The following is a 27,857-nucleotide window of genomic DNA, read 5'->3' on the forward strand; positions in this document are numbered from 1 at the left end:
AAGGATAGTGGATGGGTAGATACACCATATACTAGACACTGGACGCCAGTGAAGAAGAAATCATCCTCAGAAGGGACAGTTGGGCTGGACCCTGAAGGGTAAGCCAGGGTTTCCCTGCCTGAATGCCTGGAGACTGACTGGAGGGGTGGTGAGGCTGGGACCTACAGGAGGCCACAGTCTGTACCGCGAGCCACATGGGGAGCAAAGCGCTGAGTGGATCAAGGCAGGCTCTGCGGAACCCCGGTGCAGAAAGGTGGGCTGGAATCTCTGAGAGAGAAGGGCAGCCCTGCCTCCTGACGCCCGGGGGGAAGACCTGCCATCCAGATACTCCGCACTGCTAAGTTCATGTCCGTCACAGCACCAAGGACAGTCACAAGAATCCTACTCTCTGATCAGTCCCCTGGCTTTCTGTTGTTCCTGCTGAGGTCACACGTGCCAGCTCTGAGCACAGAGCCTGCAGCGGAAGTCCCCAGAAGACCTTGCTGGGCGAGGGTGTGCAAAACGGGGCCCACGGGCTGGCCGCTTTCTCCAGCACCACCGCCCCCCTCCCCGTGCCTCCCCTGGCTCGTGCCCTGAGGCCCGAGGCCCCGGCTGGACGTGGGGGTTACTCACCCAGAGGTAGCCCTGTGGGAGGGAGGTGCTGACAGCTGAGAAGCCCAGCAGAGGACAGCTGACGGGACTGTGGACCAGGGCCCCGAGCTGCAGAGACAGACGGCATACACAGGGGTGAACACTGAGGTGCCGGAGATGCTGACGACCTGGGCCTGGACGTCTGTCAGGCTGTTAGACCTGCCGGTTCCTGCATCCCCTTCAGGCCCCCAGCCAGGCCCCTGAGGGTGGGGCCAGGGAGAGGCAGGTTCCTCCCTGGCAGTCCCCAGGCACTCACAGGGGACCTCCGCCCTCCTGGAACCTTCTGGAGCCTGAATGAAACTCTTTCCAAACTGGGCTTTGCTGAAAACCACGAAGTGCAGCCCTCGTATTTCATACGCAGGGAAGACAAGGTCCACAGAAGATAAGCACCTGCCCGAGGCCACGGGGGCGGCACGCACCCTCACCCCTGGCCCCCGTGTCCCCCAGAGCAGCACGGCGGAGGGGTCCCAGGCCAGCAGAGCCCTGCTCGGCCGACCCCGCCAGGACCAGAGGCCGGTCCGCAGTCCGGGGGCTCCGTCTGCGCGGGGCTGTCCCTGAGGACCGCCGGCTGCTCACTCCTCGGCATCAGCGGCCCCCAACCCCACGCCAGCGGCCCTCGGGCCTGTTCCTGAACTAAATCTGCCGTCCACGTCTCTGGCCAGGACGGCAGTGTGAGGGGAGGGCCTGGCCCTTTCAGGGGCCTTGCTGAAAACTCCAGCCAGACCAAAGGAGGAGGCTGGCTGGGGAGGGCGGAGGTGCCCCCGGGGAGGACGCGGCCACCGCGGGGCGGGCCTTTGAGCAGGCAGGTGCTGCCCTCTGCTGGCGCCCGCGGCCTGCTCGTGCCGGCCCCGCTGCGGTGATCTGACAAGGAAGCCTCTAAAGGCCACAGCTGAGGGGACCCAAAGGGTCACCTCCCGCAGCCCCCGTGCTGAGCGGCCGGCAAACGTGAAGTTGGAGGGCGGGGGGACGTGACTGGCTCAGGGTCACACAGCAGGGAATGGCTGGTGCTCTTTTCCGTTAACACGCTGGAGCCGTGGCCCCCTGGGGACAGCGTGGGCCGGGCCAGGAGCTCACACCTGGCTCCCGGATGCCCTCAGGCCCTGCCCCCTCACCCCGCCTCTTGGGGGACCACAGCCCGCTCAGGGCCTGGCCCTTCCTGCTCCTCTCCCCTTGGATTTGGGGCGGGGGGTGGGGGGCAACCGCAGCCTGGCTCGGGTGTTTCCATGGCAACCCCAGTGGGCCGGACGCCAGCCAGTCAGCAGAGCCTGGGCCCAAGACGGGGACAAAGACTCGAAGGCTCCTTGAATGGGCCGGGCTCTGGACCCAGAAGGGTTGCCCGTGACAGGAAGCTGGCTTCCAAGAACCAAGGAGCCCCACGCGGAGCAGGGAGAGCACGGCGGGCTCTGGGTGCGGGCAGTGGGCTCCAGTCCCAGCGCATCTGCTACCAGCATGCGTGCCGAGTCACCGCGGTCGTGTCCGACTTTGCGACCCCATGGACCGCAGCCCGCCAGGCTCCTCTGTCCATGGGATTCTTCAGGCAAGAACACTAGGGTGGGTTGCCACGCCCCCTCCAGGGGGATCTTCCCGACCCAGGGATCCGACCCAGGCCTCTTAGGTTTCCTGCCCCACTGAGGCCGCCTGGGAAGTGCCACCAGCTGGGTGACCCCACGGACCAGTTCCTCCTGGTCATGGGGACCCCGGCATCTCGGCAGGACCCTGACTAGAGATGGTGGGCATAACGCCCTTGGCAGGGGCGGGGCACCCAGCAGCGGTCACTGGTCAGGAGGGCCTCTGGTGGGACATGTTAGCACTTGACGGCAGTAACTCCATCCGCTGAACAGCACTGTGGGGGAGGGGCTGTACCAGACCAGCAACTGGGCAGAGGCGGGGACGGGCCCACCGACGGTCACTCTGGCTGACGGGGCTGGCAGCCAGCACTGAGGCCACTTGGTGCGCTGAGGCCCGAGCAAGCCTGCCTCTGCAGCTCTGGGCTGCAGCCCTCAGGCCCCCGAGACCCCTGTATACGAGAGCTGCCTGGAGTGGGCAGCAGCCCACCACGCCCCGAGCCCCTCTCCCCTGGCAGGCCTGTCATGGAACCTCAGCCCAAGGGGGGAAATGGGTCTGCCTTGAGCCTTCCCCTTCCCCCCCCGTCGCCCTCCACGGACGGGCCTATAGCTCAGATGGAGCCCAAGTCCAAGAAGGACCTCCTCCCACCTCAGCAAGCAGGCCATCGGAAAGCCCCCCAAACCACGAAACCAGTAGGGCTGAGGGTGCTTTCAGCCCCAAGGGCTTCACGTGGCGAAGACCCCCTGGTGACAGGAGGTGGGTGGCTCCCCACCCGGGTCGGGGAGCGTCCTTTCAGGGAGGCCCTGGGGCAGCAGTCTGTCTGGGACGCCTCCACCCCGGGCGTGACCTGTCAGGTCACCTGCGTCCTGCATCCCGCAGAGGTCCAGCGCCCTGGGGGGAGACGGGATGATGCATTCCGCACCCAGAAGTCCTTCTCCATGGGATCCGCTAGGGTCAGGAGAGCCACAGGCGAGGGGACCGGAATCCGCCCCACGGCCCACAGACTGTGCCCCGGGGCAAGAGCCGGCAGGACCCCGCAGGCAGCCCCTTACTAATGGGGTCAGGACTGGAGGCCCACAGAGGCCGGCGATGTCTGACGGGGAACTGCGCTGGCCACGTGCCAGCCAAGGCCCGGGGAGACAGGGGGAGGAGAAGGATGGGGCAAGGGTCAGGGCACTCCCCTTCCCAGGGCCATGAGCAAGTGACGGCCCCTGGATCCCCGTCTCAGGGTGGCTGGGGGTCACGGAGTCCATCTACGGGAAAGGCCCAGAGCAGAGCCTGCTGCAGACATGTCCCAGAAGGACCCGCCCCTTGTGGTCAAGACTCAGGTCAGGTCAGTTCAGTTGCTCAGTCATGTCTGACTCTTTGCGACCCCATGGATTGCAGCACACCAGCCTCCCTGTCCATCACCAACTCCGGAGCTTCCTCAAACTCATGTCCATTGAGTCAGTGATGCCATCCAACCATCTCATCCTCTGTCGTCCCCTTCTCCTCCTGCCCTCAATCTTTCCCAGAATCAGGGTCTTTTCAAATGAGTCAGCTCTTCGCATCAGGTGGCCAATGTATTAGAGCTTCAGCTTCAGCATCAGTCCTTCCAATGAACACCCAGGACTGCTCTCCTTTAGGATGGACTGGTTGGATCTCCTTGCAGTCCAAGGGACTCTCAAGAGTTTCTCGAACACCACAGTTCACAAGCATCAACTCCTGGCGCTCAGCCTTCTTCATGGTGCAGCTCTCGCGTCCGCACGCGATGTGCGGTCGTCACGGCTGAAGGGCTTTAAGTGACGTCCCTGTCGTGTTCATTGTCGTCAGCGTTACCGCTACGTGACAGCGACTGAGCACAGCACAGCGGTGCGGCCACTGTCCACCGAGCACTGGCCAGGAGTCCAGCTCGCAGTGAGGAGCCTGACTCACTGAACCCTTAAATCAGGCTGTGGCACAGGGCCCAGCACCCCACCGAGCCCAGCTTTCAGGAGCAAAAGCCAAAGACCCGGCAAGTTCTTCGTCTCCTTCACCCCCAGCCCCACCTTCTCACCAGTTCAGCCAGTCCGAGCCCAGAGCACTGCCCAAACCTGTCCCCAAGGCCCCCCGCCCACTGCCTCCACCAGGGCCAGGACCAGGGGGAGGAGAGCAGGGTGCTCACCCCGGGGACACCCCTTCAGGGGGGCCACAATACTCAGACATCAAGAAAACGTTTCAACCTAAGTTCTTACAATAAAAATTTAGCTCCCACACACAAAACATCATTGGTGAACAATTATTAAGAACGGAAATAAAGGCAGGACTGGATGCTGCCTTCCTAATCCTGGCTCTTTATTCACTTAAAAAAAAAAAAGGCAGGCAAGCCAAGCCCACAGTGCGCTGGTCTGAGTTTTTTCTTTAAGTGTTGCAATAGAACATCACTTACGTTGACGATCAGTGCCTCTCTCACCTCGCCACAGCCGCCCTGGTCTCCGTTCACCCTGGCCTCCCTCCACCTGCACCAAGTCCCGGCCCAGCTCAGCGGGACCCCGGCACCGAGCTCTGCAAGGGTCTCAGCCTCCCGTCCTAGCCCCTCCGGGTCCACAGTGCCCTCCCGCACATCGGCCGGAAGTGTCTAATGATCCTTCCAAAAGGCAAACCAGGTCCCGCTGGTCCCGACTGGCGCCATGCTTGGTTTTTCCTTGCTCTGAGGATGAAATCCAAACCCGATGCAGCCTGCAAGGCCAGCTGAACCAGCTCACCCACCGTCGGGCTTCAGAGCCCAGCCTCCCCTGCTGGCTCCCGGAGCCACGGCCACGCCAGCTGCCCCGACGGCTCCAATGGCAGGCTTCTGTGTCGGTTTGTTTGATTTGAATTTTCTCCCCCTGGGCCCTCCCATGGTTGGGTCCTCCTTACCAACAGGGCCTCAGTTTATACGCCACCACCTCTGAGAGGCCCTCTCTGACCCCCTAACTGCTGCTGCTGCTAAGTCGCTTCAGTCGTGTCCGACTCTGTGCGACCCCATAGACGGCAGCCCACGAGGCCCCCCCGTCCCTGGGATTCTCCAGGCAAGAACACTGGAGTGGGTTGCCATTTCCTTCTCCAATGCATGAAGGTGAAAAGTGAAAGTGAAGTCGCTCAGTCCTGTCCAACTCTTAGCGACCTCATGGACTGCAGCCTACCAGGCTCCTCCGTCCATGGGATTTTCCAGGCCAGAGTACTGGAGTGGGGTGCCATTGCCTTCTCCTAACTACATGCCCCCATCTCTGTTTTCACTGTATCTGATTTATTCTCTTTATACCACGCAGCACTCTTTGCTCTTGTTTGCTGAGGGGGTGGGTGGGACGTGGTGGTAACCGCCTGTGCTTACGGCCAGGGGTGCAGGCTCCAGGGAACCAGATTCCTGTTCCTGTCATCCTCACTGGCCATGACATTAAAAAAAAAAATCATGTCATCTGAGCCTTTACTGCGAAGGAGACCTAGAGACATCTCCTCATGGGGTTCTTATAAATAATAAAACTAGCAAGTAATGGCAAAGCACTGAGAGGGGTGATGGCCGTGGAGCCAAAGCCGGCTGCCCCAGCAACGTCGTAAGAGGTGAAACCTCCCAAGCAGGGCACAGCGGTCAGGTGCGTTCCAGTTTGTCTGCTGAGCGGGCATCACGCCATCAGCTGACAGATCGCTGCTGTCTGTTAGGTTAGAACGACTCAACTGTCGGTTCCCTGACCCACAGAGGTTGCCTGCGCCCTTCTCTGGGGGGACGCCGACCCCGAGAGCAACCCCATGGGCCCTACGTGGAGAAGCTGGGGTGGCAGCTGGGCCTCCCCTGCCTTGGGCCCCCCACCCGGGCGCTCCGACCGCCCCCACGTGCACTCACCTGCAGGCTGAGGCCCCTGAAGGAGAAGGCGGGAACGCAGCAGGCCAGGATCGGGCACCAGAACGGGGCTCTGCTCTGCTTGTCCTCATCCGGACACAGCCAGCCCGGCTGGTTCTCCTCCCCTGCTCGAGAAGAAGGGGATGGGGAGGGCCCCATTAGAGATGGGAGGAAGTCGTCCACGAGGGCACCCCCCCAGACCGCGCCCACGTGCTGACCCCACCGCCTGGATGCTCACTGCTGCCCCTGCAGCCTGCAGACTGGTTCTCCTCCCCTGTGCGGGAGGATGGGGGTGGGAGGGCCCGTTAGAGACTGGACGATGTGGTCCACGGGGCCTGGAAGCCGGCACCCACGTGCTGACCCCCGCCACCTGGATGCCCACTGCTGCCCCCTACAGCCAGCCCGGCTGGTTCTCCTCCCCCGCGCGAGAGGACCAGGGTGGGGAGGGCCCGTTAGAGACGGGACGAAGTGGTCCACTAAGGGCCCCCCCAGACTGCGCCCACATGCTGACCCCGCCAGCTGGACGCTCACTGCTACCCCTGCAGCCCGCCGGCTGGTTCTCCTCCCCTGCGCCAGAGGAAGGGGGTGGGGAGGGCCCATGAGAGACAGGATGAAGTGGTCCACGGGGGGCCCCCCCCAAGACCGCGCCCACGTGCTGACCCAGCCGCCTGGATGCTCACTGCTGCCCCCTGCAGCCCGCCCTCCCTGCGGCAGCCAGCGCCGTCCTGCTGAGCCTCTCCCCGACCCCGCGGTTCCCCTCTTCTGCCGGGTCCTCGTCCACCTGCAATAAAATCCAGACTCCTCCAGAAGAGCTGCGAGGACCCTCCTTCCCTGTCAGCCTCACCCCGGCAGCAGGCCCCACTGTGCTAGGCTTTCCTCTGCGGCTGAAACGGGACGAGCCCGCAGGAGGGCGGACCTCTGCCCTCTGCCCTCCGCCCTCTCCAGGGCCGGCTCGGCTCCTCGCTGAGGCTGACGCTGAGCCCCCGCCTTCTCAGAAAGGCCTCAACTGACCATCGCCCCATTCCCCCACCTCCATCGCTTTCTGTCTCAGCACTACGGGTGTGCACAATGGCCCTGACCACCATTTCGGGCTTTTATTAATAGGCTTGCGTCTTTTTCCCTCTGTGTGCATGTGTGCACAGGCGCACAAGTAAACGTGTGTACACGTGTGAATGCACGTGCACGTGTGTTTCAAGTCCTCGTGTGTCCACCGGCCTCCCACTACACCCGTTTTCTGTGAAGGCTGAAACTTCCCACACCTCCTCCTCCACTCCACTCCATCCTTCACACGGCATGGCACGCACAGCGGACTCTCATGCCCTTGTGTGGCATGAACGAAGCTTCATCCCTGAGCCCCATTTTCCGGATTAGTCAAATCAGAATGATGGCCTCCAAGAGCAGTCACCTCCCCAAGCCCCACTCAGCCCAGGGAAAGCGCTGGAGAAATAGGGCTAACTGGGAACGGCATGAAGCTTTGTTTTCACAAGATGAATAAATCCCAGAGATCATCTGCATGGCCTACAGTCAACAGTTCTGAATTATGTGCTTTGGGATTCCCAGCTGGTGCTAGCGGTAAAGAACCCGCCTGTCGATGCAGCAGACGTAAGCGACACGAGTTCAACCCCTGGGTTGGGAAGATCCCCTGGAGGAGGGCATGGTAACCCACTCCAGCAGTCTCACCTGGGGAGTCCCAGGGACAGAGGAGCCTGGCGGCTACAGTCCATGGGGCCACAGAGCCGGACGCGACTGAAGCACCTGGGCACACACTGTGCGCTTTAACATTTGCTAAGAGGATAAGCCTTATGTTAAGTGTTCTTATCACACACACACAAATAACAATAATAAGACAGAGTGCAGGGGGGCAGTTTGCAAAGGATGCGTTTGTTTAGGGCGTAGACTGTGGCGATGGAGTTCACGAGGTATGCTTACCTCTGAACTCACCCAGTCGTGTACATGAAACACGCATGGCTCTTTGTACGTCAATCACACCGCGTAGGGGCTTTATGACTGCCATCCACTAGAGAAAGGTGATGCCTATGTGCTGGATCCAGGCGGCAGGCGCCGAGGCTCTCTGAGAAGGCGAGGATGTTCACAAATGCAGGGATTTGCAAACAACCAGGTCCCGCTCCGGCAGAGGCTCCGGTGCCGGCCCACCCCCTCGAGCGGTGGAGTCTCTGGGCAAAGAGCTCCCTCCCTGAGTGGGCCAGGGGCACCCCCAGCGCCAGGCGCTCCGCTCCACCGCGCCCTGGTTCCCGCCGCTGGGGAGGAGAGGCCACCAAGGAAAGGACAAGCTGAGCCCAGGACGCGCACCTCTGTGAGCGGATGGCAGTGTGCACCGCACTTCACACTTTCCAGGGTGCTGCCCCACGCACCCTCCCACAGCCAGCAGGCGAGCTCACACTTGCACAGGGCGGGCGGGGGCGGGGCAAAGACAGGGCTCAGGAGCCAAGGAACAAACCCCCGGAGGCAGCCCGCACAGCATCTGCAGGACAGGGGAGAGCTGAGACAGCCCGCCCGCCCTGGGGACGCAGCCTGGCACGTTAGGACCGCCCACCACCCCTGGACAAAGCCCAGGCGGTGAGTCAAGACAGGCGAGGCTGCAGAGTCTGGCCCTGCTTTCAAGGCACTCACAGTCAGGTGGACCCAAGGCGCTCACAGTCACGAGGACCCCCGCCTCGGCAGGCAAGGGCCCGGGAGAGCGGTCCGAGCCCACCTGCCCGCCCAGAGCTCCATGAGTGGAAGCATCCGCTCCCCCATCACCGTGTCACCCCAAGCTCCGTCTTCCCCTCCCCTCCACGCACTCCCAGCCCATCAAGTCCTGGCAATTTATCCTGTCTCTTCCTTTAATGATCTGACCTTCTCCTTCCAGATGGTGCCTTCCCTGCCTGCGACTGGGAACGTTAACAGAAAATGGGGCTGTTGTTCCCCATCTGCCGCTGCCATTGTTCCCATCACAAACCTGGGGCAGCTGAGACCGAATCAGAAGCCTGCCTCCTCGGAGACGGAAAGCCCGTGTTGGGTAAGTGACATTAAGCACGACTTCCAGCTGACATTAAGTGGGGCCTTATTTAGCATCGGCTGTGTCCGCCAGCACCCACCCAACTCGGGGGTCCTTGCCCGCGCCCCAGAGCCCTCGGGACCACCCCCCGGCCGCAAGAGGCTGACTCTGCCAGCTCTGCCAGCGTGGCTCAGAGCCGCACACGTCACCTCTCTCAGCCTGTGGCCTCGTCTGGAAAACGGGGGAAATAATTCCAACCGTTAGAAGTTGTGAGCACCGGGAAGACTGTACACTAATACCCAGGGGGCGCCAGACACTCAAGAAACAGAACCCAGGGGCTTCCCTGGTGGCCCAGTGGTGAAGAATCGACCTCGCAAAGCAGGGGACGGAGATCTGAACCTTGGTCAGAGAACTGGGATCCCACATCCCGCAGGACAGCGAGGCCCACGCACCGCAACGAGAGAAGCCTGCCCACTGCAACGAAGTGGCCTGCCTCAACCCAGACCCGACGCAGCCAAAGAAATAAATAATTCTTTAAAGCATATTTTTTTTAAAAAGAAATAGAATCCACTATGATCACTGTCCTAGTGAAGAGGTTGGACCACCCCTCGCCCCCGGGCTGAGCGCCCACCCTGGCCGGCTCTACCCAGCATCTCCAGCCCTGCCTGCCTCCCACTCCCCAGACGCTCAGTCCCGGCCCTGCAACCTCGCCCTCATGGTGCCCCCAGCAGACAGCCCAGCCTACCCCGCTCTACATGCTAAACCCAAGGCCCCTGTCACACCTGCCCACCCCACGGAGACGCTGCAGACCGAGGCCACGGGCATCCCCACACGCATCTTGTCCTGCAGAGACACTGGGGCCCGGGGAGGCCAGGCGGCGGCCGTGGTCACCCGGCTGGGGTAAACCCGAGAGGGGCTCCAGGGCCAGCACCCTCGGCCCTCCTGCAGAGCAGACCCACTGCTTCCCGCCGAGCGCTTGGGCAGGTGCTGGCTCCGCCCTCTGACGGCTGAAGGTTAACGAAGACCCAGCGGGGACCTGTTTCTCTGATGGTGGGACTGCCCTGGGGTCTGCCTGGCCCAGGCCCTCCAGGGGTGGGGACAGGGAAGGCCCTGTCGGGAAAGGCTCCAGGGGCCCCGGGCCACGGATGCAGCACTCGGAGCCGCAGGGGCTGGGGGGCCGCAGGAAGGGAGGCCGGGAGCCCCAGCCTGTCCTTTCCCCACCCCCATCTCCAGGGCCTCCTATCGACAAACCTTTTCCCGAGCCTTAACGGACAGAGACTAACTGGCAGGGAGAGGGGGAGGGCGTCCTGGCCCCCCCCCGCACCAAATGCGACCCCAGGCCCACCACTGCCCAGGGAGATGCAGACACCCCTTTCCTGGGGGCGGCCCCTTCCACGCACCATCTCCCCTACGTTCAGCCGACACCCCAGGGACATCCCCATTTTCTGATGGAGAATCCCAGGCATGCAGGGTGAAGTCGTCCGTCCGAGATCACAGAGCTGGGACACCGCAGGGCCGGGAACTGAACCCACACAGTCTGGCTCCGCTTCGCGTGGTGCTCAGACCCCAAAATGCACAGGAAGAGGCCCAGGGGGCTCTAGGCAGGGCTAGGGGAGACAGCCTGCCTTCCTCAGGCCGCAGGGCACAGCGGCGGCCACACTGGGGTGTCAGTGGGGTCCCCAGACCCCCCAGCACCCCTGCCCTTCCAAAGGGTAGAACTGACCCCCATCCCAGTTCCCAGCGGCCCCTGCCCAGCCCCCTGCTCTCAATCTTTGGTGGATTATGATCTCGGCACACTGGACTCAGGGAGAGAGGAAGATACAGGGAAAAAATTAAAGGAATAACATCCTTTGTGAATAAATGTTTTAACATATTCTAACAGGCTCATATTATTCCCACCCCCTCCCGCACCAGGCACTGCAGATAAAAAAACAAACTGGCAAAATATTCAAGCAAATTATTCAAGCCCCAGGGAGCCCAGGCATTCAAGTAAGATTTCAAATGACTCTCTTTCCATTAAAACTTTTGCTGCAGTGAAACCCGTGGGAGTGGCAAGCTGAGTGTCTTCACAAGCCACGGAGAAGGGAGCCGCTGACACTAGCAAGCGCCTCTCACGCCAAAACCGGGGCCCTCTCGGCAAAGCATCTGAACTTCGGACGGGAGACAGGCACAGTCCGCACACGGGCTCAGGCCCTGGATGCCTCCCCACGGGGCAGGAAGAATTGGAGCGTGCAGCCGACGCCCAGCAGCAGGCCACCTTGCCAAGATCCACCGCAACCCTCGCTTAAGACCCCTCCTCCACCGTCCGCAGGCCTCCTGGTCACAGGAACAACCTGCGGGAGGCCCTGTGGGTCAGCACCAGACCCCGATGGGCCCGATCCCGGCTCCTCCAACTCCAGGCCTCCTCCCTGTTCCTCCCCCACCTCCCTGCGCCCCCCAACGCCCCATCCGCGTCCCCCAACGCCCCCTCCGCACCCCCAACGCCCCTCTTCACCCGCCCCCTCCACACCCCCACGCCCCCTCCACCCACCAACACCCCCTCTGCTCCCCGCCCCCTCCACACCCCCCACCCCCCGCCATGCCCCCCACGCCCCACACTCCCTCCACACCCCCCAACGCCCCCTCCGCACCCCCTCCACCCCCCAATGCCCCCTCTGCGCCCCCCCCTCTGCACCCCCCATGCCCCTCTGCACCCCTCCATGCCCCAACGCCCCTCTGCCCCCCAATGCCCCAGTCCATGCCCCCCACGCCCCCAACACCTCCTCCACGCTCCCAACCCCCCTCCGCACCCCCAACACCCCCTCTGCGCCCCGCCCCCTCCGCACCCCCACGCCCCCTCCACGCCCCTCCACCCACCAACACCCCCTCTGCGCCCCGTCCCCTCCACACCCCCCATGCCCCCTCTGTGCCCCCCACGCCCCCAACACCCCCTCCACACCCCCCAATGACCCCTCCGCGCCCCCGACGCCCCCTCCACGCCCCTCCACCCACCAACACCCCCTCTGCGCCCCGCCCCCTCCGCACCCCCCCACCCCCCTCAGCACCCCTCCACCACCAACACCCCCTCTGCACCCCTTGCCCCCTCCATGCCCCCAACACCCCCTCTGCCCCCAATACCCCGTCCATGCCCCCCCACACCCCCAACACCCCCTCCGCGCCCCCTAACTCCCCTCCTACACCCCCAACCGCCCCCTCCACGCCCTCTCTGCGCAGCAGCCAGATGATCCACTTAAACGTTAATCAGGTCACACCGCCCTCCGGCTCTCAGCATGGCAACCAAGCCCCCACGCTTCCAGACAATCTCTGTACACCTCACCCGCTTCCAGACAATCTCCGTACACCTCACCCTGGCTTTCCAGTAAACCCGCTCCCCATTTCCACGGGCCTCCCCTCACACCCAGCTATGCACCAGCTCTGGCCACCTCAGGACCTTTGCACTTGCTGTACAGCCTGGCTCACTGGACCGGGACCTCCGCCCAGCTTCAGAGCCCGCCCTGACCAGTCCAGGCCCCAGGCTCTGTGCCCTCTCAAGTTGGCTCCACGCGCCTCGCGGCCCCAGCCCCTCCTCGTCGGCTTGCTCCTCACGTAAACCTCCGCCTGCCGGTGTAAACTGTAACCTCCTTGAGAACGGTGGCCTGCTTTTCGTTGCCCTTGTCCCCTGTGCCTAAAATCACTGCACTGTTGCTGTTCACTCAGTCGGGCCCGACTCCTTGCGACCCCGTGGACTGCAGCACGCCAGGCCTCCCCGTCCATCACCAACTCCCGGAGCTTGCTCAAGCTCATGTCCATCGAGTGAGTGATGCCATCCATCTCATCCTCTCAAATAACTATAGAGACCCAATACTATTTTTAACGATGAAAGCCTTTGTCAGAGGTCCTGACCCCTTCCCAGCAACATTTTTAAATCTATTGGAGATATATATTGAATACTTGTCTCGAAAAAGATCACACCAGTAAACAGAGACAAAATAAAATAAAACAAACCCCCCAAAATCGCCGCTACTGACTGGAATCGGCATATGGGGATTCTAGCATGTCAAAGACAATAACGGTTCTGATCGGCCACCAACCAGGCCTTTTTTCAATTCAAAAAAAGCACAAATAAAGTGCTTACAGCTTAACGAACGTAGTTTGGCAGACAGAAGCTCACCAACTTGAGGAAGTAGAATGAACAGGAATTAAGAGTGGGCTCTAAAGCCGACTGCCCAGGTTCTGAACCCCCTCCTGCGTGTGAGCTCCGGCAAGTCGCTGTGCCTGTCTCGGCCTCAGACTCTCAACCGTACACAGGGGTTCACAACAGACTTGCCTCGTGGTGTTACTACGAATGTGAAATGAAAGAGAGATGTGTAAAATGCTTAGAAAAAGGCTCGCCACACAGGAAACACTTTATAAATAGAAATGTCCCTTATTTCATAGGGGATGCATAGGAGAAAAAGAGCCTGGTGGCTCAGACAGTAAAGAATCCGCCTGCAATGCAGAAGGCCTCGGTTCGATCCCTGGGTTGGGAAGATCCCCTGAAGGAGGGCATGGCAACCCACTCCAGTATCCTGGCCTGGAGAATCCCATGGACAGAGGAGCCGGGCAGGCTACAGTCAATGGGGTCACAAAGAGTCAGACACGACTGGGCGACTAAGCACCGCGCAGCACAGGAGAAAAGAATTATAAAGAGGCCTCTGGGTGAGAATCAGTGTCGTCTAACCTGCATCATTCTTTGTACAACTGTTTTATTGAGATATAATTCAGCTACCATAAAATCCACCCCTTAAATAAAGAGTACATTTCACTGGTATAGGCGCACAGCTGGGCAACCATCACCACTCTCTAGTTTGAGAACATTTTCATCATTCTCACCAAAAACACCCTTAGTGGTGACGCTGCAGCCTCTCCTCTTCCAGACCCCGGGCGGCCACTAATTAACTTCCCATCAACTCCCCCCACCCTACAGACGGGGAAACCGAGGCTCCGAGACCCCGGTCGGCCACTAATTAACTTCCCATCAACTCCCGCCACCCTACAGACGGGGAAACCGAGGCTCCGAGACCCCGGCGGCCACTAATTAACTTTCCATCAACTCCCACCATCCTACAGACGGGGAAACCGAGGCTCCGAGACCCCGGGCGACCACTAATTAACTTCCCATCAACTCCCACCATCCTACAGATGGGGAAACCGAGGCTCCGAGACCCCGGGCGACCACTAATTAACTTCCCATCAACTCCCACCATCCTACAGACGGGGAAACCGAGGCTCCGAGACCCCCGGCGACCACTAATTAACTTTCCATCAACTCCCACCATCCTACAGATGGGGAAACTGAGGCTCCAAGCAGGGAAGTGACATGTCCAAGGTCGCTACAGCATCTCCCTTCACTGAGAAGCCCCGTGGCCCCCGAGACTGAACGCCCCCCTCGTACCCACACATATACACACCCCAAACCTCCTGCTGTCCACCCCGACCCTAGGGCTTTACTCACGGAGTCCGATCTTGGCCAAGTGCAACCTGTTGACCCAGGAGATCTTGCTCAGGGGGTTGGGGGTGATGAAGACCACCATGAAGCTGATGGGGCGGCCGGACCTTCAGTGAGAGAGCAGGGCATGAGTGCTGGAATGGGGCCTGGCTCCCCGGGAGACTGCCAGCCCATCTCCCACCCCAACCAGCCCTGGAGACGGAGTGCGGTCTGTGCAGAGCATGGAAGCACGGCCAGAGGGGCCGGTGGCCTGGCAAGCCTCAGTCCCTTGGGGAAAGAGTTCCTCCACCCACCACAGCCGCAGGGACAGGTAGGTCCCCAGAGCAACAAGGCCACAGCCTCCCAGCCCGGGCCAGGGGCCCAGCAAGGCCACAGGGCTCTGGGCCTCTGCAGGCTGCAACTCAAGCAGCCACCCTGGGCCCAACTGGTCAGCCTTTCCGCAGGCCTCGCCAGCCGCCTGCACACACCCAGCCCAGAGCCTGTGACTCGGGCCTGTTCTGGCCCCTGATGCAGGACAGCTGCTTGGTAAATGTCGGCGGAACAATACGTGAATGCATGAAGGAGGGAGTGGACAGAGGCGTGTGCAGGCTTGGGGGGCAGAGGTCCCTGCTGTCCTTGTCACCTCGCCTCGGAGTGGCAGGGCGCCTTCACTGTTTCTGAGTTTGTCTCACCCCTGTGGTCCACCCCAGCCCGGAGAGGCGGGTGGGCCTGGGGTCCCGAGCCCCCTGTGGGGCGTGGAGAGGAGGAGGCATGGGGTAGGGGGGGCAGGGCGGCTCAGCAGGGCGCCGGGAGCCAACGGGAGGGCCACGCGCAGGTTCAAGCCCCCACTCAGGGTTCTAGTCCCCCCTGCCCTGCAGCCACAGAGCCTGTAAGCCTCTCCCCGCCTGCCCCCACCACACACGTGTGCGTGCACTCAGTCGTGTCTGACTGTTTGTGCAACAGACCCAGCGGGTCACAAACTGGGCTCTGACCGCTCACCACCCGGCCTAGGACTGGGAGTGAGGACCCTGAGAACCCGGCCCCGCCTCCTACGTCTGGGCCCCGCCTCCCCACCTGCAGAGTGGGGACCACACGGCTCCCTCTCCATCTCTGCGTCAAGTCCACAAACGCCTGTGGAACGGGTGTGGGTCTACAGAGCGCCAGCTCCTGGGCGGGCATCTGGGGGAGGCTGGCTGCACCTGGTCCCAGGGGATGGCACGGTCGACCGACCGCTGGCAGCGTCCGAGCAGCCCAACAGAGGATGGGCTCACCCGGGTACGAACGGCTCCTTCGTTCATTCATCCATTCGGCCACGAGCATCTGCTCTGTGCCAAACACTGCGCCGGCACAGCCCACGCCCAGCCCCGCCACGCCCCGCCGCGCCCAGCCCCGCCCACCCCCGCCGCGCCCCGCCCAACCCCGCCGCGCCCCCGCCCCGCCCCGCCCCGCCCACCCCCGCCGCGCCCCCGCCCCGCCCCGCCGCGCCCCCGCCCCGCCCCGCCCACCCCCGCCGCGCCCCCGCCCAGCCCCGCCCACCCCCGCCGCGCCCCGCCGCGCCCCGCCCCGCCGCGCCCCGCCGCGCCCCGCCCCGCCGCGCCCCGCCGCGCCCCGCCCACCCCCGCCCAGCCGCGCCCCGCCCCGCCCCGCCCCGCCGCGCCCCGCCCCGCCGCGCCCCGCCGCGCCCCGCCCCGCCGCGCCCCGCCCCGCCCCGCCCAGCCCCGCCCCGCCCCGCCGCGCCCCGCCCCGCCCCGCCCCGCCGCGCCCCGCCCCGCCCCGCCCACCCCCGCCGCGCCCCGCCCACCCCCGCCGCGCCCCGCCCAGCCCCGCCCAGCCCCGCCCAGCCCCAAGCAGGACAGACCCCCTCCTCGGCCCCTCCTCTCACTTGTCGGGCTTCCCAGGAAGCAGGAGCCGCAGGCGGCACTTGTTGGCTGAGTGGATCTCCTCCTCCTTCACCCGCAGGAGACGCTGCAGGGCCAGGCACCAGTCCTGAGCCACCGTCATGTTGAGGTTCTAGGGCGCAGGGAGCCAAGCACGTCAGCACACAGCCCGCTGTCCCCCGCGCCGCCCTCGACGACTCCAGGGCAGTTGGGGCCCGCCGGGGGGAGAGGAGCGGGGTTTGCGCGCTCGGCCACTCCCTGGGCGCCAGGCCTTGGTTCTGACCCCCACAGCACCCCTCCTTCGAAAGGGACACACCCTCCCAGCCTGGGAAGAGGCTTGGGAAGGCGCTGCGGGACAAACCAGACTCTGTACCGGGAACAACAAAAAGATGCCCACAACTGGGCCCTGGTCAACCGGAACCAAAGCTTCCGCCCAAACCACAGACCACACACACTGGGCTCCCAGTAGCCACAGGGGCGTCACCCGGCATCGCTGGGGGGCCCCGAGGCCAGGGCACGCCGGGCACCGAGCGAGGGGAGCTGGCGCTGGGTACCTGGTAGGTGCCGTGCAGCGTGCTGACGAGGAGGGTGATCTGCTCCACCACGGCCAGGTCCTTCTGCAGGTCCTGAAGCTCCTGGAAGAGGCGCGGGGCCCGAGGTACACCTTATCTGGGCAGAGAGAGACCCTGTGGGTGGGGAAGGCACCAACAGGAACCCCAGCAGGCACTCACTGCAGCAGCCAAGGGCTGCCAGGCCTCCCTGGGGGCTCAGCGGCCGAGAGTCCGCCGGCCAGTGCAGGAGACCCTGGGGGATCCTCGGTCCGGGGGGATCCCACGAGCCGCGGGACAACCGAGCCCATGCGCCACAGCTCCAGAGCCCACGCTCCGCAAGAGAAACCACTGCAGTGAGCCCACACAACACAGCCAGAGAGGAGCCCAGCGCAGGCAAGGAGAGAAAGCCCGCGGGTGGCAGAAAAGCCATGAATAAAATAAAACACATCTTAAAAAAAAAGAAAGAAGAGGTGTCGCCCTGGGGATATGGCACTATAGATACGGAAGGAAACGTCACCAGGCTCTCGTCTACTAGCAGGGACAATCCAATCGGGGAGGTAGTCTAGCGCCTAGGGTCTGGGCCACACTCAGTCTATGCAGAGGGTCACAGGAGACCACAAGACTGACAGCCAGCTGTGCCAGGAGCGGAGAGGAGCCCTCGCGGGCCCAGGAGGACGGTGAGCACCGCCTTGAAGGAAAACAGCCATGCTAAGGGAGCCCGTGGACAGCCCGCAGCTCAGAGATGCTCTAAGAGCCTGCTCTACGGCAGGTCCGATCGTTCGTGTTGGAAAGAAAGCGGCACGAGACAGGCAAGGTCCCTGTTCTTGTGGAACTGATGACCTGGTCAGGGTCGCATGCGTGCTAGGTCGCTTCCGTCGTGTCCGACTCTTTCCGACCCTGTGGACTGTAGCCCGCCAGGCTCCTCTGTCCATGGGATTCTCCAGGCAAGAATACTGGAGTGGGTTGCCATATCCTTCTCCAGGGGATCTTCCTGCCCCAGGGATGGAACCTGTGTCTGTTCCGTCTCCTGCGTTGGCAGGCGGGTTCTTCACCACTGGCACTGCCTGGGAAGCTCAGTGGGGTGGGGGAGGCGTCAGTTAAGAAGATGGTGGGAGGTACTAGGGAGGAAGGTATCGGGGCGATGGGACAGAGGCGGGATTGGGGTGACGGCACCCAGATCTCTGAGGAGGATACAACTGCAGTGTTGAGGCCCTGGGGGGAGGGCAGCGAGAAACAGAGCCGGGGGCCCCGCAGGACCGGACGGGGGGCTCTAAATGCGAGGCTAGGGAAGCCGGCTGCATTCTCCCCGCCGTGGTCACCCAAGCTGAGGTCTCGTGGAGCCCCAGGGGAGGGTAGCGGCACGTAATCTGGATTCTCATCCGGATGATCATCTAACAGACAGGTACACATCCTGGGTCACCTGGATGCAAGGGCTGCAAAGCCACACCCTGGGCTTCCCTGGCAGCCCGGGGGCTCAGAATCTGTGCTCCCACTGCAGGGGGTACGGCTTCTATCCCTGGTCAGGGAACTAAGATCCCCCGAACCTCGTGGTGTGTTCAGAAAAGAAGAAAGGAAGAAATCCACGCCCTGCTGCCCAGTGTGAGGGCTTCCTGACTTTGGAGCCACGTGGACTTTGGTACCGTGTGCTGGCCTCCAGGCAACGGACATGGAGCAAGGTGGGCGTGGGCATAAGAGACAGGCTCCCACCGAGCGAAGGGCAGAGGAGGGCTCTGCAGAGACCCTGGCGGGACGAGCTGGAGGGACACGGGGACCACCACAAGGCACCTTAGGGTACAGGCGCAGAGAGCTCAAGAGAACCCGGCCCGTGAGAGAGTCACACGCACACTGAGAGCGACTTCATTCCAGCAAAACCACCTCATCCATCACGTTCCATTAATGCTGCTAATTTGAGTTTTACTGTTTTGTGGCTTCATTTCTATTCCGCTTGTGAATCTGTTTAGATGTGGTGGTTGCTCAAGGGATAGAAGCAGAGGAAGCTTATTAATATTATACCTCGTCTTAGATCTGCACATATTTGAATAACAATATAATAAAAACTCATCCAAGGCCAACTGGGGCTCAACAAGGATTTCTTCTCTCCTCTTTGAAGGGGATCTGGAACCCTAGCCCTCTACTTTGAGAAATGCGGTCACAGATAAAACAGTGGCTGGAGGAGGGGTCCCAGAGCAGAAGTCCAAGTGGTCCCGGGGAAAGTGGAGTAGAACCTGGGCTGGAGGTGCCTCTGAGGAGGGCAGGCGGGCCAGGAGCCCCTCCCGGGGGGCTTCTGTGAAAAGACAGCCAGGAACGCAGAACAGCCCCCACTGCCTGCCTCCCAGCCTGGGGAGGCAGACCCCGCGGGTGAAGCGGGTATGGCCCCCTGAGGGCAAGAGTGTGCGGTGAGCCCCTGCCTCAGAGGCACCCCCAGGGTTAGGGTGAGACAGGGCTGGTGTCCCGGCCAAGAGGGCCCTCCTGCTGCCCCGCAGTGACCTCCTCCATTCACTTGGCAAATGTGTGTAAACACCCACCACACGCCCGGGCGGAGGGCCACAGTCACACCAAGGAGCAGACGAGATGGCAACCAGAGCATCGCCTTCGAGGCGAGAACACAGCCGGGCCTACAGAGCACAGGGCCGGCCCCTGGCCAGCCCCGGAGGAACCGGGAAGGCTTCTTGGAGGAGTGTCACCTGAGCCAAGATGAGTCAGGGCAGCCAGACAAACACCAGCAGCAGCAGAGCACGCGGAAAGGGCAGAGGCAGGAGAAGGTTCTGGGGCAGGAGGGCACTCAGCCCCCAGGAACGGGGGCCAGGGCGGGGTGGGGGTGGGCCCCGGGACAGGCGTGTGGGCCTCACCCCAGGGCAGCGGGAAGCCCCCAGCGCGCTTCGGGTGCAGGGGTACACACAGCTCTGGCGTGCACTTGGAAGGTCGGCCCAGGGAGGGAGGCGCGCAGGACAGGGAGGGCAGCCAGGAGGTCCTGCAGCAGGAGACGGAGGAAGCGGGCGGACGGGGGAGCCGCTCACCCCCACTTCTCACTGTCCCCGTCATCGGACAGAGTCTGAGGGGACGGTCAGGGCGGGGAAGGAGCATCCAGGAGAGCTAGGCCACCCTGAGCCTGAGCTCTGCGGGTTTTGGGGACAGGCCACCTGGGCCCCTCACAGAATAGATGGGCAAACTGCAGTCCCACAGGGAGGCAGGCAATGGCCAGGCAGGCCCTAGAGGTCATGCTTTCGGATCCAAGGTCACCGCACGTGCACGCCTGTGTGTGCCTGTGTGTGCGTGCACGTGAGGGTGTACAGGCTGGGATGGGGGCGGCGGTGGGGTGGAGGGGTGAATGCAGGGGGGTGCGTTTGCACACTCGAGTAGGGACATGGGTGCTTGTGCACAGCTACAAACAGCAGGAAAAGGGGAGGGGCGCGGGCACTCACTCTGGGCCTGGCCCGCGGCCGAGGCCTTCTTGGCACCGGCGTGCTGGATGAGCGCGTTGTCCTTGTCGTAGGGGCCGCCCTCCTGGCCCACCTCCGCCACCTGCACCTGCGGCAGGGCCGTGTTCCACTTCACCACGTACTTGGGCCCCAGGGGCGCCAGGCTGCTGATCTCCAGCTGGGCCCTGCCAGGGACAGAGGACACGGCCCTGGAGAGCCCGCCGCGCCTGCCCCAGGGTCAGCCCGGAGCCACTCCTCAGCACGTCAGCTCAGCCAGGCACCTCGCAGCCCAGTACAGCCCTCGGCCAAGCCGAGCAGGTGGAGCAGGCAGCGGGGGAGGCACAAGCATCAGGGAACCCAGGGCAGCCCCAGAGGCGCACTCCCACCCCGAGCCTCGGAACCCTACCTGTGGTTGGCAGGCCTGAGGAAAAAGACAAGAAGGGTCATTATTGTTACTGAGCGATTTCTGCAGGCGCTGAGATTATTTGGGGGGGCAGCCGCCAGGCTGGGCCACATGAGGGCGGAGGGGGACCACGTGGAGGGCTTTCTCCCTAGGCCAGACGCTAGCCTTCCATAGCCTCCCTATTCCCACCACGGCCCTGCTAGGAAGCCTGCCTTATTTCAGAAAAGGATACTGATGCTCAAACAAGTCACATGACTCACCCCAAGTTACCCAAAATGACCCCCCAAATGTGGGCCACCAACACCCTCATCGCTTCCCTGGTGGCTCAGATGGTAAAGAATCCACCTGCAATGCAGGAGATCCTGGTTGGATCCCTGGGTCTGAAAGAGCCCGTGGAGAAGGGCATGGCTCCCCACTCCAGTACTCTTGCCTGGAGAATTCCATGGACAGAGGAGCCTGGCGGGCTATAGTCCACGGGGTCACAAAGAGTCGGACACGACTGAGCGACTAACACTTTCACTTTTCAACAACACCCCCATCACACGTTCACACCCTGGAGGCTCCAAGCAACAGGAGGGCAGAGAGGGTGTCGGTCAGATCCCTGGCACCTGCATGGAGCCCAGGATGCAAACAGGACTTAATTAAAGAGCTCGGGGACACCCCTGGCAGTCCAGTGGTTAAGACTCCATGCTGAGCGCTCCATGCAGGGGGCTCAGGTTCAATCCCCGGTCAGGGAAGTAAGATTCCTCATGGCACACAGTGCAGGCAAAAAATAAAAAATAAAAACCTGCAGTGTTTGTGTGAGAGAGTGCCTGAGTGAGTGCATGGAAGAGTCCGTCCTCGGCAGAGATGCACTGATCTGGGTCAGAGGCTCCCTGGCCTGAGGCCCCTACCAGGGCCGGGTCCCGCCCACACCTGTGAACTGGCGCCAAGTTAGGGTCCAGTGAGCGTCCGAAGGACAATCAGACGGACGGAAGAGGGGGCAGAGGCTGAGCGAGCAGGAGAGCCGGGCAGGGTCGGCACCTGACTGAGGGCGACTCCTTCCGCGTGGGTCTGGGGTGTTGCTGCCAGCTCTTGCTTCCGGGGTTTTTTAAAGCGCTGCCAAATGGTGAGGAATGAGGTTCTCCTCCACTGGCAGGGCTAAGAGCCTGGCGGGAAAGGCCCCGCTGGCCTTCACGGGGTCAAGGGTCACGATCCCCGAAGCACAAAGGACCGAGCAGCAGACGGGAGTGACCCGGGTCACCGGGGAGGCCCAGTAAAGGGCTCACATAGCCCAGACGCAGGCCCATGTGGTCCCGGGCAGTGTGGGCCCAGAAAGTGGGACCTTCCATTTTCAAGAGAAGTTGGATGTCTCAATCTTTCTGTGAATTCCCCAGAGGAGCCACACATAAGATTTCCGGAGGGCTACTGCAACCCTCGGGCCACAAGTCTGCGGACTCAGGCCTCAGGCATGGCCCTCGCCCCACTGCAGGGCTCTAACCCCAGCCCCAGCTCCAGGCAGGCCCGGCGGCCTGGCCCCAGGCATTTCTGCAACCTCTGACCCAGAACCAGGAAACCAGGTTCTGGCAGGGAGGTGGGGGGCGGTGGGAAAGGCAAAGCCTCGTGCTAAAAACACTGTGATCTAGCTAGAGGAAAACCTACTTGACTTAAAGCGGCAGGGACTTGGGGGTCTTCCCTAGCGGTCCAGTGGTTAAGACTACCGGCTCCCCACGCAGGGGGCACAGGTTCCATCCCTGGTCTGGGAACTAAGACCCCACATGAAACATGGCGCAGCCAAAAATGATGATGATGACGATGCTGCTGCTGCTGCTGCTGCTGCTGCAGGGATTTGGGATCCGGGCTGGACACAGGGAAGACCCTCTTGCATTTCAAAGTGGTCAAAACTCAGGAGGCTGTTCCATCCTGAGGACAGAATTCCAGAAGAGCCCACCCTGTGCAGTGGCCAGCTGTTGGCCCTCAGTGACCTCTGCAGGTCCCCTGCTCTGGGGACCAGGGATATAGCGGCAAAGACAGATGAAGAGGAAGTCAGATAGTCGGAGACCTCAGCCAGGCTCACACAGGACCCCGGCTGGGGCAGACTGGGACGCAACGGGAGGGCTCCCTGGGGTGGGGTGATGGCCAGGCCCGCTTACTTGAAGTTGATGTTGGCACAGACCAGCATGTCGTTGAGCAGGAAGACCCTGCGCTCCTTGGACTTGATCAGCTGCCCGCGGTCACCATACACGGTCTCCGTCAGCGTCTCACACAGGAGCAGCTGCCGCTGGCCCGAGGTCAGAAGCTAGAGGAGCAGACAGAGCAAGATCAACGCCAGCATTGCTCACGGGCTGCTCCGCAGACATCACTGTGCCAAATACCCAGGGCGGTCCTTCCACGCCCAAAGGGGACCACGGCCGGGAGGGGCGGGGTGAGGCGGACCACGCCCTCCACCCCTGGGGACCAGAGGCACTGACCACCAGCCCCTCAGCGGCCAGCACCCTGCTCGGGCGAGCTGGCCCCCGCCAGCCCCGCTCCGTCCCTGCCGCCAGCACGGCTCCAGCACGCGTCGACCCTGGCCCCGAGGCACGCCATGGAGCCCCCTGGCAGGTGCCAGGCTGCCTGCCCATACCTCGGCCTCCTCGGTTGTCAAGTGGGTAAGGGCACCAAAGCTTGCATCGCCAAGGGAACGCGTGACTCTGGCTGCGTGACCTGCAGAGCCCTGGACGGGGCTCACTCAGAATTATTAAGAACTTCAAGACAGTGATGGCAGAGCGTTAACCCAAATGCAGGGCCCCTCTAAGTGCCTGCCCTGCGTGACGTCCAGGGAGCTGGCCCCACGGTGGGACACCCCGCAGATGGCCCCTGTCCCCACAGCTCTCGCAGCCTCAAGCAGGCAGACTCCTGGCCCGAAGGCAGGTCCCGCTCCTCACCCTGACCTGTTGACCCGTGTCGGCCGCGGGCCTCAGGGAAGGCCTCGTGCGGGGCTGGGAGGGCTCTGCTAGCCAGCGAGGCAGCCCTCGGACCATGCCAACCAAGCTGAAGACCTTCACGCCTCCAGGCAGGCGTGTGCCCATCCCGTGCTGGACACCAGCCAGCACAGGACCGCCATCAGAGCCAGGGACCCACGGAAAACATGTCTTTGCTAAGAAGGGGTTTTGCGGGGGAAGAAGAGGAGTATTCAGACAAGTTCATTTTCATAATAGCCACCCCCCTCCTCCCCATCCTCGCAAGAAAAAGGGCCGGTCACTCCTCTCCCGGAGAGAACACCCTGCCATCCTCTGAAGAACCATGTCTCTCTGGGCATCACAGAACCCTGAGCTGCTCCACATGCCACCAGAGAGCCCACCTCTCCTTGCACCAGCTCGAGGGCCCCAAGGCCCCCCATTCCCAGATGAAAAGACAGACATTCCCGAGGTAAAGCGGCCTGCCGAGACCCCATACTGGCTGAGCAGCAGGCAGGCTGGAGCCGGGCCTCACGCGCTGTCTGCAGCACAAGGCAGCTGGCCACACACCATGAAGCTCCAGGCTGGGGGTGAGAGGAGGCAGGGAAAGGCCCATGGCTCCCAACACACACACACACACACACACACACACACACACACAAATCTCAGGGACCCCAGGGGTCCCCCCATGACTGCAAAGGCTGGGCTCCCCCACCTCACAACTTCCGCCACCCAGCTGACCACCGGCTTGTGAAAACACAGCTGGGACTCTGAAGGCCGCAGAAAAGACGGCCACGTGTGCCGTGACCCGGAACGCAGGACAGGAAAGTCCCCTGCTTTCTGGTAACCACCCTCCTGCCACTTAGGCAGATAAAAAAAAAAAACGAAAGAAAGCTCGGATGTTGCACAAGCAGCCCCCTGCAGCCAGGTCCTGAGCAGGCACATTTTGAAACAGCCAACACGGTTCCGCTCTGAGCACACCCAGTTTCGTTTCCACTTCTCTCTGGGGGACGGGCGGCAAGGGGGAAACCTCAGCGCTGGGCTCAGAGTGGCCAAGACCACGCCGGGGACCAGCTCCCCTGCCCAGGGAGGGTGCGCTGTGCAGCCGCCGCCGCCGCCCCGCACACACCCAGCACGGCCACCTGACGGCGGGAAACTCGGGCTCAGGGCTCTCGGTCCCTCTCCCAACACCAGACAGGTCTCCCTGACCTCCCGCCAGAGGCCACTGCTCCTACGGCCTTGGTGTCCCCCCAGTGGGCAGAGAAGAGGGGAGCACAGCTCCTTCCCGAGCAGGCATAAGGAGAAGGGGTTCCTCCTCCCAGGTGACCTCAAAGGTGTGTGAGCCAAAGCAAGAGAAACCCTCACGACGCAGAAGAGGAGCGAAAGCAGGAGACAGAAGAAGATGCTTCTCGAGCGTAAAGACCCTCAGACGCCAGCACGGCGGCTGTGACGGGGTCGGAGTCACTTTCCTGAGAGGCATTCCAAACTAGAGGGCTGCGGGAGCCCTGCCCCGGGGTGGGGAGGAGGGACGCCCTCACCCCTCAGGCCCACCCTGGGCAATCCTGGACGAGGTACCCTGGGGTGGGGGCTCCTCTCCTGCCCTATCTTTCTTCCCAGCTCTATCCTCCTGGAACGGGTGGAGCAAACCCAGCTGCCAGCAGGTAACCTCGGGGGAAAGACCCAGATGGGGACTGAGGGGGCGTGGCAGCCGCTGCCCAGCTGGGAAGGTGGGCCAGGATGCTGGCTCTTCCAACCCTTCGAGAGGATGAATGTGTCTACATTTTGTGGGACGCTTCTCCATTTCTAAATGCTGGCAACCAATTTCATCTTCTTAAAAGTCCTGTGTGGGCCTGAGCACGCGTGTGCAGCCTCAATCTGGCCTGAGGTGGGACCGTCTTAAGATGCAGGACCCCGAAGCTTAGAATATCTTGTGCGGGCCCTGCTCCACGGGCCCGTGGTACAGATCAAAGATCACAGTGAAGGTCAGAGAGCATCACAGGCTGTAAAGCGCGGGCCACGTGGGGAGGGCACTCATGGTGACGCTCACAAACGTTAGAAAGTCCTCCCCCTTGTGGCTGAAATCCCACTGACCTTAGTCACCGGCCCTAGTTCTGCTTTTGGGGGCACAGAGCCAGGAGACTCCCAGTTTCTCCCCCGGATGATCTGAACACCTTCCTGTGACCCTACACGATGTCCCTTCCCCAGAGAACAACTCTTGTTCTTGCTAAGTATCCTGGGGCGTGGTCGCCTCCCCGCAAACCATCAGGGCCAAATCCCACCCTCTACTGAGTGAAAGGAGGCAGAGCCCGGGGTTGGGGACCTCCCAGATGTGGGAGCAGCTGCAAGCTGTGGGTGCCACAAGCCACCAAGGAGACACAGGACTGAAGCCCACCAACAGGTGACTCCGGGAGGTGACTGAGTCTCTCGTACCAACTTTGTGTTTTAAAAACAGGGTTCTCTAGGGACCTCCCTAGTGGCACAGTGGATAGGAATCCAGCTACCAATGCAGTGGACACGGGTTCGATCCCTGGTCCAGGAAGATTTCACGTGCCTCGGAGCACCTAAGCCTACACACCACAACTGCCGAGCGCCGCGTTCTAGAGCCACAAGCCACAGCTACGGAGCCCTGGAACCACAGCTCCTGAAGCCTCGTGTCCCAGGGCCCACGAGCCACAACCACTGAGCCCTGGAACCACAGCTCCTGAGGCCTCGTGTCCCAGGGCCCAAGAGCCACAACCACTGAGCCCTGGAACCACAGCTCCTGAGGCCTCGTATCCCAAGGCCCATGAGCCACAACCACTGAGCCCTGGAACCACAGCTCCTGAAGCCTCGTGTCCCAGGGCCCACAAGCCTCAACCACTGAGCCCTGGAACCACAGCTCCTGAAGCCTCGTGTCCCAGGGCCCACAAGCCTCAACCACTGAGCCCTTGAACCACAGCTCCTGAAGCCTCGTGTCCCAGGGCCCATGAGCCACAACTGCTGAGCCTGTGAGCTGCCGCTACTGAAGCCCAAGTGCCCAGAGCCTGTGCCCACAAGAGAAGCCCCCGCAATGAGACCCCGTGCACCAGAACGAAGAGCAGCCCCTGCTCACTGCAAATTAAAAAAAAAAAAAGCAAAGAATACCCATTGAAGCCAAAAATAAAATAAATCAATAATAGTTTAAAAAACAGGTTCGCTAATAGACTCATCTGAAAGTTAAGATTTTTTTTTTTTTTTTTTTTTGCTAGAATGTTTCTAAGTTGTAATCTCAAAATATGGCATGGATTTTTTTTTTCTTAAAAAATAACAGTAATAATGACCACGGCCACCTTGCATTAAGGGCTCTGGGTCTGCCGCTTTGCCAGTGTTCTCCTTGGCCTTGCAGAAGCCCTAAGGCTCAGGTGCTGGCAAACTCATTTCAGAGGAAGGTTTCAGAGGAAGCAACTCAGCTTCAGAGAGTTGGGTGATTCCCCACAGTGAATATCAGTGGCAAAATCCGGATTCAAACCCAGACTCTGACTCCACAGCTCAGTTGTTTAAACATACTACTAGGCTATCATTTTAGGCATCTTTACTGGCAATTCTACTGCTAAATAAAATCAGCTTTTACCCTAAAAACGCGTGACTGGTAACTAATGTCGGGGTGGGCGGGAGGGGGTCTAGTCAAGACTGCTCCTCGGGACTTCCCTGGAGGTCCAGGCACTAAGAAGCCACCTGCCAACGCACGGGACACAGGTTCAACCCCTGGTCTGGGAAGATCCCACAGGCCGCAGAGCAACTGAGCCCATGCCCCCGAGAACCCGTGCTCCGAAACAAGAGAAGTCTCCATGCTGCAACCAGAGAAAGCCCACACGGCAACAAAGCCCCAGCACCATCAGAATAAATAAATAAATATTAGGGGGAGGAAAAAGAGAGACTTACGGTCAAGGTAAGGTCTGCAAACCCCAGAGGAGCAAGGAGCCACCCCTCTCAGCCACCTGGAGGTGCTGGGAGGCGGGCAACAGGGGCGGTGGGCGGGGCCGGCACCCACCTTGTTGAGGCTGCTGCGGTCGCTGACACTCTTGGTCAGCTGCTGGATCTCCGCCACCTGGTCAGCCAGCCGCTTCTGTTCATTGAGCTTCTCGGCCAGCGTCTCCAGCTCCGTGAGGGCGAGCTGCAGCGACAGTCTGTCCGGGTGGCCCCTGGGCGTGTTCTTCAGCATGTCCTGTGGGGGCAGGGGCAGCCAGGACTGAGAC

The 27,857-nt window shown here is 62.0% G+C and overlaps 1 protein-coding gene across 1 annotated transcript in view; it reads right to left on the minus strand.

The window, feature by feature from the left end:
• Positions 1-27,857, minus strand: part of ARHGEF10L (Rho guanine nucleotide exchange factor 10 like) — a 153,286-nt gene that overhangs the window by 38,611 nt on the left and 86,818 nt on the right. The window contains 10 exon segments of the mRNA XM_055574325.1: positions 613-699; positions 6,035-6,156; positions 14,503-14,603; positions 16,358-16,485; positions 16,907-17,004; positions 17,007-17,021; positions 20,326-20,507; positions 20,729-20,743; positions 22,858-23,003; positions 27,653-27,826. Coding sequence (XP_055430300.1) covers positions 613-699; positions 6,035-6,156; positions 14,503-14,603; positions 16,358-16,485; positions 16,907-17,004; positions 17,007-17,021; positions 20,326-20,507; positions 20,729-20,743; positions 22,858-23,003; positions 27,653-27,826 — 1,068 coding nt within the window.

The sequence above is a fragment of the Bubalus kerabau genome, chromosome 3 (genome assembly GCF_029407905.1).
Source record: "Bubalus kerabau isolate K-KA32 ecotype Philippines breed swamp buffalo chromosome 3, PCC_UOA_SB_1v2, whole genome shotgun sequence".
Lineage (NCBI taxonomy): Eukaryota > Metazoa > Chordata > Mammalia > Artiodactyla > Bovidae > Bubalus > Bubalus kerabau.